Source organism: Pteropus vampyrus, unplaced genomic scaffold (genome assembly GCF_000151845.1).
Source record: "Pteropus vampyrus isolate Shadow unplaced genomic scaffold, Pvam_2.0 Scaffold184, whole genome shotgun sequence".
Lineage (NCBI taxonomy): Eukaryota > Metazoa > Chordata > Mammalia > Chiroptera > Pteropodidae > Pteropus > Pteropus vampyrus.
Genome location: NW_011888965.1, coordinates 1,731,500 through 1,746,245, shown reverse-complemented (window position 1 = coordinate 1,746,245; position 14,746 = coordinate 1,731,500). Strand labels below are relative to the sequence as shown.

The 14,746-nt window shown below is 33.2% G+C and overlaps 1 protein-coding gene across 1 annotated transcript in view; it reads right to left on the bottom strand.

The window, feature by feature from the left end:
• DIAPH2 (diaphanous related formin 2) overlaps positions 1–14,746 on the bottom strand; it is a 791,459-nt gene that overhangs the window by 410,139 nt on the left and 366,574 nt on the right. Inside the window, exon 18 of the mRNA XM_011371113.2 lies at positions 9,730–9,831. Within this exon, the coding sequence (XP_011369415.1) occupies positions 9,730–9,831 (102 nt within the window). The remainder of the gene's footprint in view (positions 1–9,729; positions 9,832–14,746) is intronic.

The following is a 14,746-nucleotide window of genomic DNA, read 5'->3' as shown; positions in this document are numbered from 1 at the left end:
TATAGAGAAGAGTCAAAGACTGCACCTTGTACAGCACCTAGCACAGGATCTTGCATAAATTAGATATTTAAATATTTGCTGATTGGTTTTAAAAGCACTCCTTAGCTCAGGGTTCCCCAACCCCTCCACCCCACCGTGGACCAGTACCAGGTCCATGGCCTGTTAGGAACAGAGCTGCACAGCAGGAGGTGAGCGGCAGGCAAGAGAGTGAAGCTTCATATGTATTTGCAGCTGCTCCCCAGCGCTAGCATCATCACTTCAGCTCCACCTCAGATCATCGGGCATTAGATTCTCATAGGTGCACCAGTACCTGGTACCAAAAAGGTTGAGAACCATTGCCTTAGCTGACTAACCATTTTCAGATCTCTCAAGTAGAACAGATAGATTGTGTATTGAACAAAATTAACAGAAGATAGTAATATTTTACTATCCCCCAAATAATATCTTCAGCTAAGATGTCACACCAGAAATGCTAGGGAATTAACTTTGTTGAAAAGTCTGATTTTGGAAGAGGCTGTACGGTAGAGGGGGAATCAGAGTTGTCTTTTGATCTGGAAAAATTTAATTCATTTACCGTCTAGAACACGGTTTGGCACATAGCAGGTAATAAATATGATAGGTGATTAAAAAATAAATAATTGTAAAATGAATGAATGAATGAATGAACATATTCATTCATACAAATAGGAACTCTAATATCAGCAAAGGGCTGGATTGGAAAGAGATGCCTAGTGTGAAAAGGTATAGTAGGCTGATGTGCGGTAGGAGAAAGGTATCCTATGGAAGGCAATTTGTACCATATGAGTCATTCCAATGATACTGCTCAGGCCCAATCTTAGCCCAAATTCAGAGCCCTTATAACTCGCTGGAAGGGTAATTTTGAGAGAAAATTTTCCCTAATCCACAGAGAGGGAGAGAAACCATTTTCTGAATTCTCCAGACCCATTTGTAAACTGTAGTTGAAGAAACAGGGACTTCTAAGTTACACAGACCTGGACTTGAACTACAGTTCTGTCAATTTCTAATTGTACGACTTTTAGTGCAAGTTACCTGATGTTTCTGAGACTTTATTTCCTCATAAGTAAAATATATTCTTTAAGTCATTCATGCAAGTTGCAGTAAGACTTAAGTGACATACTATGAGCACACTCCTGTCATAGTAGCTGACACGGTGTAAGTACTCTAAAACAATAGCTATTGTTGTTATTACCCTCTTTACTCATCCTCAGAAATTCTCAAGTAGAAGGAATCATGATCCCTGATTGTTCCCCTGAATTTGAAGAAAAGTTTCTCTCATCTAAAAGTAAGAAATGTGTGTTACCAGGACTTTGGTGAAGAACAGTGCTTATTATCTATTGAATACACTGTAAATATTGTGTTCTGCTCCCTTTAGCCAGTTTAAACTCATAATATGCATTTACTATTAGAAATGTTATTACTGAAAATGTGTTATTGTAAAATCAAGACCTTATGGAGGGGGTGACACTATATCGGGCGCATCTCTTAACAGGAACCACAAATCAGCATGCATTGATCATACTAACAGAATTTGCCGCAATTCTAAGCAAACATTTTTTATGAATAAACCAGGGTACACTGATAGACAACAGTTGAATCTCCATTAGAGGATCTGGTATGTAAGGAAGTGTCTCGGATAAGCAAGCTTAGAAATAATAGAAAGCACTGAGCAACATCCCCAGCCACAGATAAAATTATTAAAAGGCTCATGTCTCATAAAGGCATTTGAGTACACCCAAGTGATATAAGTAAATACAACAAAAACTCGGTTCAAATGTATGTTCACTTTCAGTTGTGGTTCCTTGAAGCATTTTAGTTGACTGGCATCCTTTGTTTTATAATTCATTCCTTGAAGTGATGTAGGAGGCTGACCATGGTGTTATGTTATGTAAGGGATTTATTTGTGTTATGAGGTACTTGTCTATCAAATCACATCAAGCAGCTATCATTTCTTCAGCTGATCTGTATTATATTAAAAAAAAAAGTGCATTGACGGCTTTAGTGAGAGTAGCTACAAGTGGGTTATTTCCCCAAAGAGTTAGACACAGTTTTATTTATATAATTTGAATTATACACATTTCACTACCTATACAGCTGGTGAATATTGGTCTACTGCCAAACTACCAAAATAATCTAGAGAGAAAGAAAAAAAGGAACAAGTATAACAATGATGTGTGAAAGAGGAGATGGCCACTTGTCCCTCCTGCAGTCATGTGTCGCTTGCCTTTAAGGTTCTTTCTATCATCTTCCCTTTTGCACTACTAAGAAACACACCTTCAACTACCGTCATATCTGAGCATAACTGATCTTCTGGTCTCTTCAGAATATAATGTTAAGACTCCATTAGAATTAACAGATATATTTGCAACAAATATACATTTGTTACAAGGTGTTTTCTCTAAACAGTTAAATACGATTAGAAGCCATTGCACATTGAACATACAGAATAATTTTGTATCATGGATATCATAATGATTATGATAATGAAGTCACACTATAGGCAGGTGGACTTAAGTTAGACAGCAGGCAGAACTGCCTATGAAAGTTGTGAGATCCAGACTTAATGACTGAGCAAAACTCTGCCTGGTAGTATGGAAATAAGGCGGGGACACCTGTGATTCTCTGCTAAAAATAATAATAATAATAATAATTTTCTTATTCTCTTTTAACAATAACCTCCTCAAGGGCAGGGTTTCTTCTGCTCATTGCTGTACTTTCTGCTGTATGCCAAGTACCTGACCTGGACAAAATAATCAATTCAAGTGTACCTGCTACATAGAGTCAATGGCAAATGTTTACATATTAGATGCCAAAAGAGAGAAGAGCCATAGTTAATCTGTAAAATGAGGCTTTGAAAAAAGAGTGTTGAAAACTGACTCGATACCAGAAAAATAAAGATGTGTTGATAAAAAAATATTTCCCCCAAAGATAGTGATATGTGGAAATTATGCCTCAACAAATGTCTACTTGTCTGGTCTGTAAGAGAACACAGTAACAATGTCTGTCCCGAAAGACACTATAAACTCAGAAGAATCATACTAAGAATTTGAGCAAGGATTTCAAAACATCTTTCTGAAAACAATTGTTTGAGGCCAAGAACGTCCATCAAAACATTGACTATGCTGCTACACTGTTGTATTAGGGAGAAGGGTTAATTTTTGATTTTTTTTTAATTTAATGAAAAGCAATCAATAGCAAAATTGATTGACATCCATAGACTTAATCTGAATATTCAGTTTTCAGCTGGTTTTATTTTACCTTATTTTATTGCAAAAGCTGATGGAAATAAATTAATCCTGTCACAAAATGGATTACTATGAAAAATTAATGAACTAAAAAAGAATATGAATACATGGATTTGGAAATGAATCATGGGGAGTTTTCTTTTGCCTTATCTCAAATTTATTAAACCAGCTTTTTCTCAGATAAAATAAATGCACACAAAAGAGCTAACATTCATATTTAAAGAAAGAATGAAAACAGAAACAATCAAGGTATTACATACCAAAACGCTGAACATTGAATAAGCACCGATAAAATAAAGAAAAATGTGATTTTCCCAATGAATATGCAAACCTGAATAATGATTTAATATTAATGGAATAGAGGAGCTAAAATTTCCTGTCCAAAGTAATTGCCTTTGATGATATGTGGGAGAAAATAAAAATCCTTTTAAGAATGTCCTTTTCACCTGGTTAAGCTATCTTGAATACAGCTCATGAGCTCTTATGTTTTTTTTTTTGTTGCTGTTTTTTTTTTTAATTAGAAAGCATACCGACTTTAGGCATAAATCTACTCCTCTTGGCTTCATATATTTGTGTCGAAAAAGAAAAAAAAATAAGTGTGCTGTCAGCAATATCACATAATCTGTGCTTTTCATTATAAATGCTTTTATGTATAGGGCTATCTCAACATCTTTTTGTTAGATTATAACTTTAGAATATTTTTAATTGAAAAATATGGGCAATTTTGAAGTCAGAAAAACAAAGTGCCGATTACTAAGAGAACTAATTATTGCCTTCTTTTTCTTAGAAGATGAGTTAGTTTAATAGATATACTCACTATGGTTCTATATCCTTAGTGCAAGACAAGTGGGAATTTCCAAAACTCTGAGGATGGAGAACAGCTGAGTTGCAAACACACTCTGAAGAGTCTAAAAGTTCCTGCTGGGGGTTCTAACTGGCAGAGCTTTCAAAGGTCTGTGCTTTTTTTCTGGGAAAGGTATAGCACATAATTACAACAATGTACCAGATTCAATTCTGTGGGAGGCAGGCTGGAAGACAAGTCAGTGGGAAGCTATGCAGCCAATCTAGCCCCTTAATGAAAAGGATTATTGATCATAGGAGGTGTGGGAACTAGCATTTCTCTCTTACCAGGAGGTCTGCCTCTAGACAGAGAAAAGGTCCCTGGATTTTTTGGGTTTTTTCTTTTTACTTTTTCTCTTTTGGGGGGTTTCTTTTTAACTTATTACATATGAATACAAGCAAATCAATGATGTGGTTGCTGAAAAAAAACAAAAAGTTTAGAGAAAGCTTTACAGCCCAGTCATTGTCTCATATGTTTATTTCTTTCTAAGAGTCAAAGCCATATTTTCCCCCCAGTTTTGCAAATTTTATTGTTTTTGTTTGTTTGTTTGTTCGTTCATGATGATTTTAATGAATCGTGCAGGAGTAATATCATTTCTGGCATGTCTAGTCCTAACTGATATGATTCTGTTTTTATCATCCAGGCAGTTATATAATAATGCAAACTCTACCGGGCACTGGTAAGGGTTATAGGAATAAAATCAGGAAAGAGTATTTATTGTTAAAGAAGGCAAGGAAAGGAAAGGTTTCAATAAGAAGACTAAATTCTTCGATGTTATCAAGTGCCATATAGATACAGAATTAGACAGGCCTGAAAGAGTCTAAAGATTTTGCCTTCCTGCTAATACATTTAAGAATCAAAATAATGCATGTATTTACTATGGAAGTTGCAATCTAGTGGGAGTTAACAGACATTTAATAAATTAAAAAAAAAACATGCAAATAAGCATTTAATTAAAAACCATGATAATTTCTAGAAATAAAAGAAAAAAAAGTGCTCTGTGAGAATTTAATAGGGAGACCTAATTTTGACTGATAGGTAAGTGAAGACATGACCAGAAGGATGAAATTAAACTGAGACACGAAGAACAAGAAGAAGAGAGGCAGGCAATGAGTGGGAGTAACAGAGAGTCTCATGCGTAATGGGCCAGAGGCAGGAAAGAGCATGATAAATTAAAAAAAAAAAAAACTGAAAAATCAAATATAATGTGGCTGAGGCATAATGAGTAAGAAGCCAAACAGCAGGAGATAAAAGTAGGAGAAATGGCAAGTTGTGGTAAGGAGTTTATATTGTAGCCTTAGTGCCATACAACACACTGATGCTTTAAGTAGATAAATACTATGAGGTAACACAAATGCACTCTAGAAATGTCACATCAAGGGTTGTGCTGAGACTGATTTGGAGAAGAGAAAAAGTATAAATAGAGAAAACAAGCTAAAAGTATATAGTAATGGTTAAAGGGAATGATGATGCTGGCTTTGGGCTAAGGTGGTGACAGCAAAGATAAGCAGAGTAGATCTTGTGCATATTTTTGATGCAATTAGAAGGTAATTAATGACCTCTCCTAGATCAATGCCTTATTTAAGGCACAATTCTGATTGCTGTTCATTGAAGTTAAGGAAGTAGACAGCCAAAGGAAACTAATGTTTGAAAAAAACTGCTGTTAGGACATGGAGATTGGTAAATAGGTATGAGGGACTTCAAGGCCAACGAAGGATTTTTATTCTCTATCTACCCAACTATCCATTCATCAGTTTTAGGCAAGGAGTGACGGAAGATGATTTTTTTTTTCTAAAGAGAAGGGCAGAGTGGAGACTGACAAAATGAAGAGGCAATAAGATAACAGAACTAAAATAGGTGGCGATAATAATGCCTCAAACAGAGATAAGTAAATTAGCATGTAGTAGAACATCTTACACATGCAGCACACATACACCCATCCCAGTACAGGACAGTGGTTAAAAACATTGTCTATGAAATCAGGCTGCCTGGGTTTGAATTTTGCATCTATTATTTACTATGTAACCTTGGACAAGTTCTCCAGCCTGCCTTGGTCTCGGTTTCCTAATCCATAATATGGCACTAATAAAAGTGTCAATCTCACAGTGTGGTAAGGAATATGTGAGATACTGCATGCAAAATTGCTTAGCGTGGTATCTGACACAGTAACTCCTCAATACATTTTTGTTTCTATCACTAATAATAACAATAACAATATTAGTCATATTAAATAAGGTATCCCTCTTGCTGGATTTGATAAAGAATAAGTTAATAAAAGATAGAGGTAGAGATAACTTTGTAGGTAGAAGAGATATTGGAAGTTCTGAAGCCTAAGTGTTTTTCCATTTCTCTGGCGAGTAAGAAATTAGGTTGTTTGTAGTAAGTGAAAAGAACGAGGAGGGGCGGGATAGAAGACTGGAGGAGAGCTGATAAGAAATAGTATAGCTGCTATGAAAAAATGAAAGACCATTGCATAGAAACAAGGAAGAAAAAATGCTGAAATGGCAATGAGAGTCCTACTGCGGTAAAATCTAAAATGTCATGAAGACACCAATTCACTGAGCGCACCAAAGAGTGTAGGAAGATATAAAGCCAGAGGGGCAGAGGCAGAATGAGAATGCTAAAGAGCTCAAGTTTTATTCTGTAAAATCTGGGAGACACCGAAATTTTTTGATACAGATATATGATGAAGAGATTTTAAGAAGACTACAGTATTAGCTTTGATGGGCAGAAAGAGAAGAAGCAAGACTATCAGTTTCGAGCTTCTCTCATTAGTGCAGATGATTCTATACATTTCCAAAGTTGCCCTAAATGTAGGCTGTGGATAAATTTTGAGGGTTAAAGTTATTTGGGTATACTCAAAGAGAAGTGTATTTCATTTCAGCATAGAATGGGAGAAATATGTTTTACCATAATTTTTACTTTTACAAATCAAAAATATGCTATTTTAAATTGCAAGCTCACATGTGGGTTTAATAATTGCCCTATAATTCAATAAACATTTATCTATTGTCTATTGTAGATAAAATATTGTCCTAAGCGCTGCAAAGCATACACGCTTAAAAAACTAAAGCACAGCGTTATTTCAAATTTCTTTTGGCTAGATATGAGGTTATCTAAACTTTATTTGGCAAATACCGATTGACACTGCCTTAGAAAATTTATATATCATAAACTACTTTATAATGTCTTTGGCTTTTTTCCCTGCAGGCATGTAGCTAAAGATGAGAAGAGTAAATAAGAAGACCAGGTGACTTCATGTACACAGTCCCAGAATTATTTATGGTTATGTGCATAAACAAGAAATATCTTCCATTTTCTATTTTGCTTTTAGTTCAGAAGGTATATTGCTTTTTATGTCCCCAAACTTCATTTCCTCAGTGTAGTACCAAGGATATGCCTCTTGAAGGACTTTCTTGGCAAACTAATACATCTTCCAAGATAAACTGCATTCCCCCCAAAAAAAAAATGGCTTCAGAGAAATTGTGTAGTGTACTTACTGTAAAACTCATAACCATCATGATACAGCTGAATTCTCAGATGGTACATAGCCTAGCTTCAATTATAATATGAATTCAAATGGCTTAGGTTTCAAGTTTGGACTTTGGTCTGGAAAATTTTATTATTTCATATGGCACTAAAGTGCTGTTATTTAATTAATAATATCCAACCAGTTAGTTGATTGATTTACCTAACTAAAAAATGAGAGAAATATCTGCTTCCGGTACATTTACATGCTCTATCCAATACCAAATATGCATTCCTGATTTGCTTTTCAAGGACTGGAAAGAATCCTCCTACATCACTGTATGCAATGCCATATCTGAGAATTAATAAAGTCTAAATATGGGCAAGCAGTTAATGCACATGTTCAAAAGAAACATTCTCTGTCTCATCTATCACATTTTGACTTTAAACAGGATTTTTAAATTCCAAAAGACCAAACCAGATCAATTCAAATATATTACTATTAAAAAGGTTATCCTTATACATTGCTGGTGGGACCGCAAATTGGTACGGCCACGATAAAAAACAGTATGGAGGTTCCTCAAAACACTAAGAATTGATCTACCATATGATCCAGCAATCCCTCTACTGGGTATTGACCCCAAAGACTTGAAAACCCATATCCAAAAAGATATTGCACACCGATATTCATAGCAGCATTATTCACAGTGGCCAGGATATGGAAGCAACTGAAGTGTCCTACGATACATAATTGGCTAAAGAAGCTGTGGTATATATATACAATGGAATATTACTCAGCAATCAGAAGAGATGAAATACTGACATTTGTGACAACATGGATGGACCTTGCGATTATCATGCTAAGCGAAATAAACCAGACAGAAAAAGTTGAACATCACACGATATCACTTATATGTGGGATATAAACCTAAAAGCAACAAATGAACAGGACAAACAAACAGAGACTCATGGACATAGACTATAGACTAGTGGTTATCGGAGGGTAGGAGGTAAGGGAGGAGGAGGGAGGTAGATGGGGTAAAGGGGGTCAAATATAGGAGGGTAGGGGGAGGGTGAAGTGGGTAAAGGGGATCGAATATTTGATAGCTGAAAGAAACTGGACTTTGGGTACTAAACACACAATAGAATATACAAATGTTAAATGATAATGTACACCTGAAAATTATATAATTGTATTAACCAATGTTACCCCAATAAACTTATTTTTTAAAAAGTTAGAAAAAACAGATTATAAAATATTTTGGATGAAGCAGACACAGTGTTTGACTATTAGGACTGATGGTAATTTTAAGTCTTAATAAGCAAATGGAAAATGGTCAAGAAGCCAGGGTAAAGCTGGCAGCTGTACTAGAATTGTTTATTCATACAGACAACAAACTTATAGAGAATACCTAAATCAAAAAGTTTTTTTCTCTAAGAAATATATAAATCACCATGCCCTCTTTCTCACTATTTTTTGAGGCAATTATTTGAATAGTAGGTTTGGAGAGTACTTAAAATATATAACTATATTCTTTAATATATAATTTATACCTAGTCATCTTTTGTACTCCTTAAAATAAAGAGAGAATAAGGAAATATAATACATTTCGATAATGATATAACCAACCACACTAAAGCATAATGTGTATTTATGAGCTTTTCTTTCCAGCTGAAACAGTGTATTTAAAGCTTTCCATCAATTAATAACACTCTATAGGAAATCTAAAAGTTCTTGTGCTTTTTCTGACATAATATATACCACAGAGTCCCCAGAATATTTACCTAGTTACTACCATTTTTATTAGTCTAAATATTGGGGGTGAGGGCAAATGCTGACATCAAGATCTAAATACAAGTAAAAATAGACAATACAATAATATATATACTATTTTTCATATATTAATAGGATTAAATATTGGCACCGGTATGGAGGAGTTTTCATGAGATATTTTGAAATATTTTATAGAATATAAATTTTAATTTCTTTATTTTTCAATACCATGACAAATAATAGAAAAACAAAGGATGTTGTTCTGAAGGCCAATATTATATTAAATTACATTGTTGTACAGTAAAAAAGAAATCAACGATTAAAATTATTTTCACTGTTTCTGACAAGGGTTACTTCCAAGCTGACGTATGCTAGATACATACCACGACTCCAAATTGTTCAGGCTCACAAAGGTCATCATATTCATTCTTCAGCTTTGCTAATTCATTGAGTACCGTCTGCTCAGGAAGGTGTTTTACAAGGTTCTAAAAAGAAATGAGTATAAAAATTTAGTATTTTATTAGTAGAATTATTAAGCATGCGTTAACAACTCTAAAAGTGATAAAATAGGTCAGAATATAAATTTCGGACTGTGGTTCTGTTAGAGTACAAGGGTTTCCACACCTTCTTCCTAAAAATTTAACTAAAAAATGAACTACAATTTAATGTGAATAAACATATAAATATATTCTATTACTATGCGCTATGGCAATATAAATGTTAAATAAAAAGATCATATAGCATAAATGACATCATATAGCAACAAATTGTCTAAACTTCTTGGACTTAAATACATAATTTTAAAATTTATTTTCTATCATGATAATTAGTCAATCCATACAGGAAACAGAAAAATACTATGTAGAAATTAACTCGTGCAATAATAATAATAGTAAATCAACTCTTCATAATTGGCAAAATTTGAAACCTTTTCAATCTTATAAACCACATCAAGCCTATAAAACCAATCCCTCATTATTTACAATGTCTATATTTAAATACACAATGCATTTCTACTTTAATGGAGAATCAGCAAAAGTAATGCATGCTCAAATCTAATGTCTAAGATAATCAAAACTGATTAATTTATCTCAACCTAATTCACCTTAGATTTTGGTACAGTTCTAATTATCATTACATTAGCCTGCAACCAACCTTTAAGGGACCTGTATGGGATTTTTAAAAAGACATATGAACAGAAGGGAAGCAGGAAACAAGATTTAAGAAAGTAGGGTTGACACAAAATGGCAGAGAGGAAGTTCCAGGGATTGGTCCTTCCAATAAAGCAACCACAGAGCTGGAAAGAGTGATTTAAAAAAAACTATTTCATAATTCTGGAACCTGATTAATACTTACGACAAAATAAGTGTTTCATGAAGAGAAATACTGCTGTTCTCTGTTAAGAGAATGACATGCACAAAACAAATGCCATTTTCCATTCCTCAGCACCACTATGACAATAGTGCCTGAGTTCTTGGAGGGGCTGGCAGATACCAAGGTAGGCAGTGGGGATCTTGTCCTTAAAAATTTAGGGCTGTATATTTTGGTTGGTTTGGCAGCTCCCTGACAGACCAGTGAAGATGCTTCCCTTGGTTTCAATCCTCTCAGGCTGCAGCAGCTTCCTCTAATGGCATCTACCAGAAGATTTAAATACATAGAAACTCCTCTCCTGCTTTTTGGAACCAAACATTTAAGGAAATCTTTGTTAGATCACTAGCTGACAGTAGAGATAATAAAACCCAAACATCAGTAACTACATACAGGAAATGTAAACTTTGCAAAAATTGTCTGAAAAAGTCACAAATAAATGCCTACATCCCTCAGCAAACAAAAATCAGCATCTGTAAGGAGTAGGAGACTCACATTTCCAGTTTTGCAATATACTCAAATGTATAGTTCTCAACAATAAAAAAAAAAAAACATACAAAAGTATGCAAAGAAACAGGAAAGCATTGCCTATGCACACACAAAAAAGGATCAGTGAATTTGAAGATAAGGAAATAGAAATAATTGTCTGAGAAACGGGGAAAAAAAAAGAATGAAGAAAAATAAACAGAGCCTGGGGGACCATCAAACATTCCAACACGTACATCATAGGATTCTCAGGAAAGAAAGGGGCAGAAAAAAAAATATTTGAAGAAATAATGGCTGAAAACCTCCCAAAGCTGATGAAAGACATAAATGTACATATCCAAGAGGCTCATCAATTCCTAACAGAATATCGAAGAGATTCACACTAGACACTTTCTAATCAAATTGTCAAAACATAGAAAAATAATTTTTAAAGCAATAAGAACAAATTAATTGCCACAGTCAAGGGATCTTCAAAAAGATTAATATCTGATTTCTTCCATGGGAGCCAAAAAGTAGTAGGATAACATATCTGAAATCCTAAAATAAATAATAATAATAATAATAATAATAATAATAATAATAATAATAATTTTGACTAAGAATTCTATATCTAGCAAAACTATTCTTCATACATGAAGGAGAAACTAAGCCATTTCTAAACTAATCCATTTCCAAAAACAAAAAAGAAATAAAGAGTACTTATAAAAGTAAACCAAAAAGCCAATGTTATTGCACTTTGGGTTTGCAACTCTTTTTTATATGATTTAGAAGGCAAATGCATAAAGCAATAATTATAAACCTACACTGATGAGCATACAATTTATAAAGATGTGATCTGTGACAATAACAATATAAAAGAGAAGGGCAGAGATGCATAGGAAGGAACAGTGTTTATATATTCCCGAAATTAATTTTGCACTATTAAAACTAGGTTGTAAATTTAAGGTATAAATTGTAATCCCTATGGCAACTACTAAGAAAAATAACTAACAATTATACAGAAATAAAGATGGGAACAAAATAGCAGGCTATCAAAAAAAATACAAAAATAGATAGTAATAGAGAAATTAAAGAAGAAAAAGTATGCATGACATACAGAAAACAACTAAATGGAAGAAATAAGCTCTTCTTAATGAATAATTACTTTAAATGTAAATTAGTTAAACTCTCCCATTAAAAGGAAGAGGTTGGCAGAATTTAAAAATAAACAAGCACTGTACATGGTTGGTGAGAATGTAAATTGATGATGTGGCTGCTATGGAAAATAGCATGGTGTTCCTCAAAACAATTAAAAATAGAACTACCATATGACCCAATGATTCCATTTCTAGGTATTTATCCAAAGAAAATGAAAATAGTAATTTAAAAAGATATATATGCACCCCTATGTCCTTTGAAGGATTATTTACAATAGCCAAGATATAGAAACAACCTAAGTGTCCATCAGTGGATGAATGGATTAAAAAAAGATATGGAGTGTATGTGTGTGTGTGTGTTTGTGCATGTGTGTGTAAAATAAATACTATTCAGCCCTAAGAAAAGAATGAAATCTTGCCATTTGCAACAACAAAAATGAACTTTGAGGACATTATGATAAATGAAATAAGTCAAACTGAGATAGATAAATACCATATGAGCTCACTTGTATGTGGAATCAAAAACAAACAATAAAAGAAGCTCATAGATACAGAGAACAGATTGATGGTTGCTGGGGGCCAGGAGTGGGGAGACAAATTAGGTGACAGAGATCAAAAGTACAAACTTTCAGCTATAAAATAAATAAATACATCATGATGTAATGTACAATATAGTGATATAGTTAGTAATTCTGTATTGCATATTCAAAAGTTGCTAAGAGTAAATCTTAAAAGTCCTCATCATATGAAAAAAAAGAAAAAAAACATTTCTATAACTATGTACAGAGACAGATGTTAACTAGACTTATTAGGGTGATCATGCCACAATGTATATAATCATTATGTTATATACCTGAAACTAATATGTTACATGAAATTATACTACAATTAAAAAGAAATAAAAATAAAAACAAACATATCCATCTACATGGAGTCTAAATGAGACTCACTTTAGATAAAAAGATACGAAGATGTTGAAAGCAAAAGGACAGAAAAAGGTATTCCATGTAAATAGCAACCCAAAATTGAAGCTGAGGTAGCTATATTATTGTCAGACAAAACGTATTTTAAATCAGAAAGGTAACACAAGACAAAGATGGATATTTCATATTAATAAAAGTTTTAACCCATCAAGAAAATATCATTATTATAAACACATGCCCACTTAAGAATAGAACTCCAAAATATATGATGTAAAAATTGGCAGAATTTAAAGAAGGAATAGACAGTTCTACAATAATTGTTGGAGTATTCAATGCCCAACTTTCAATAATGGATGGAACACATAGACAGAATAACAAGAGAATAGAGAACAAGTAGACAGAATAACAGGAAAATAGAGAACTATAAACCAATTAGACCTATCAGATATATACAAAACACTATACCCCCAAACAGCAGAATGTACATTCTTTTCAAGTGCATATAGAACGTTCTTCAAGACAGAACATATGTCAGGCCATAAAACAATTCTTAATAAATTTTAACAGATTGAAATACACAAAGTATCTTTTGCGATCACAATGGAATGTAACTAAAAAGAAATAACAGAAATAGTGGAAAATTCACAAATATGCAGAAATAAACAACACACTCTTGAAACAACTAATGGGTAATAAAAGAAATCACAATAGATCAGAAAAATACCTTGAGATGAATGAAAATGAAAACGCAACATGCCGAAACTTATGGAATTTAGCAAAAGCAGTGCCAAGAGGAAAAGTTATAGCAATAAACATCTTCATTAAAAAAGAAATATCTAAAATCAATAACCTAACAATATATCTCAAAGAACTAGGAGAGCAAATTAAAACCAAAACCAGCAGCAGGAAAAAAAAAATAATAAAGATTGGGGCAGATTTAAAAAAAAAATATAGAGAACTGAAAACGAATAAAGAAAAATCAATAAAATTGAAAGTTAATTACAAAATTGACATATCTAACTAGATTGAATAAGAAAACAACAAAGAACACTCTAATAACTAAAATAAAATTTGGGACATTACTACTAATTTTATAGAAATAAGCAAGGATTATAAGAGGGTACTACAAATAATTGTATGCTAACAAATGCTAACCTAGAAGAAAAGGGAAAATTCCCAGAAACATGCAATTTTATAGAAATAAAAAGTATTTCAAGAAGATATTATGAATAACTGTATGCTAACAAATCCCAATCTAGAAAAATGGACACATTCTTAGAAACACAAACTATCAAAACAGAGTCCCAAAAATTTGAAAATTTGAGAAGACCTATAACAAGTAAGAAGATTAAATCAGTAATCAAACACTTCCAAATAAGGAAAAGCTCAGGGCCTGATGGATTCACTGGGGAATTCCACCAAATATTTAAAGAATTAACAGCAATCCTTTTTAAATTCTACCCACAATGAGATTAACATTTCATACC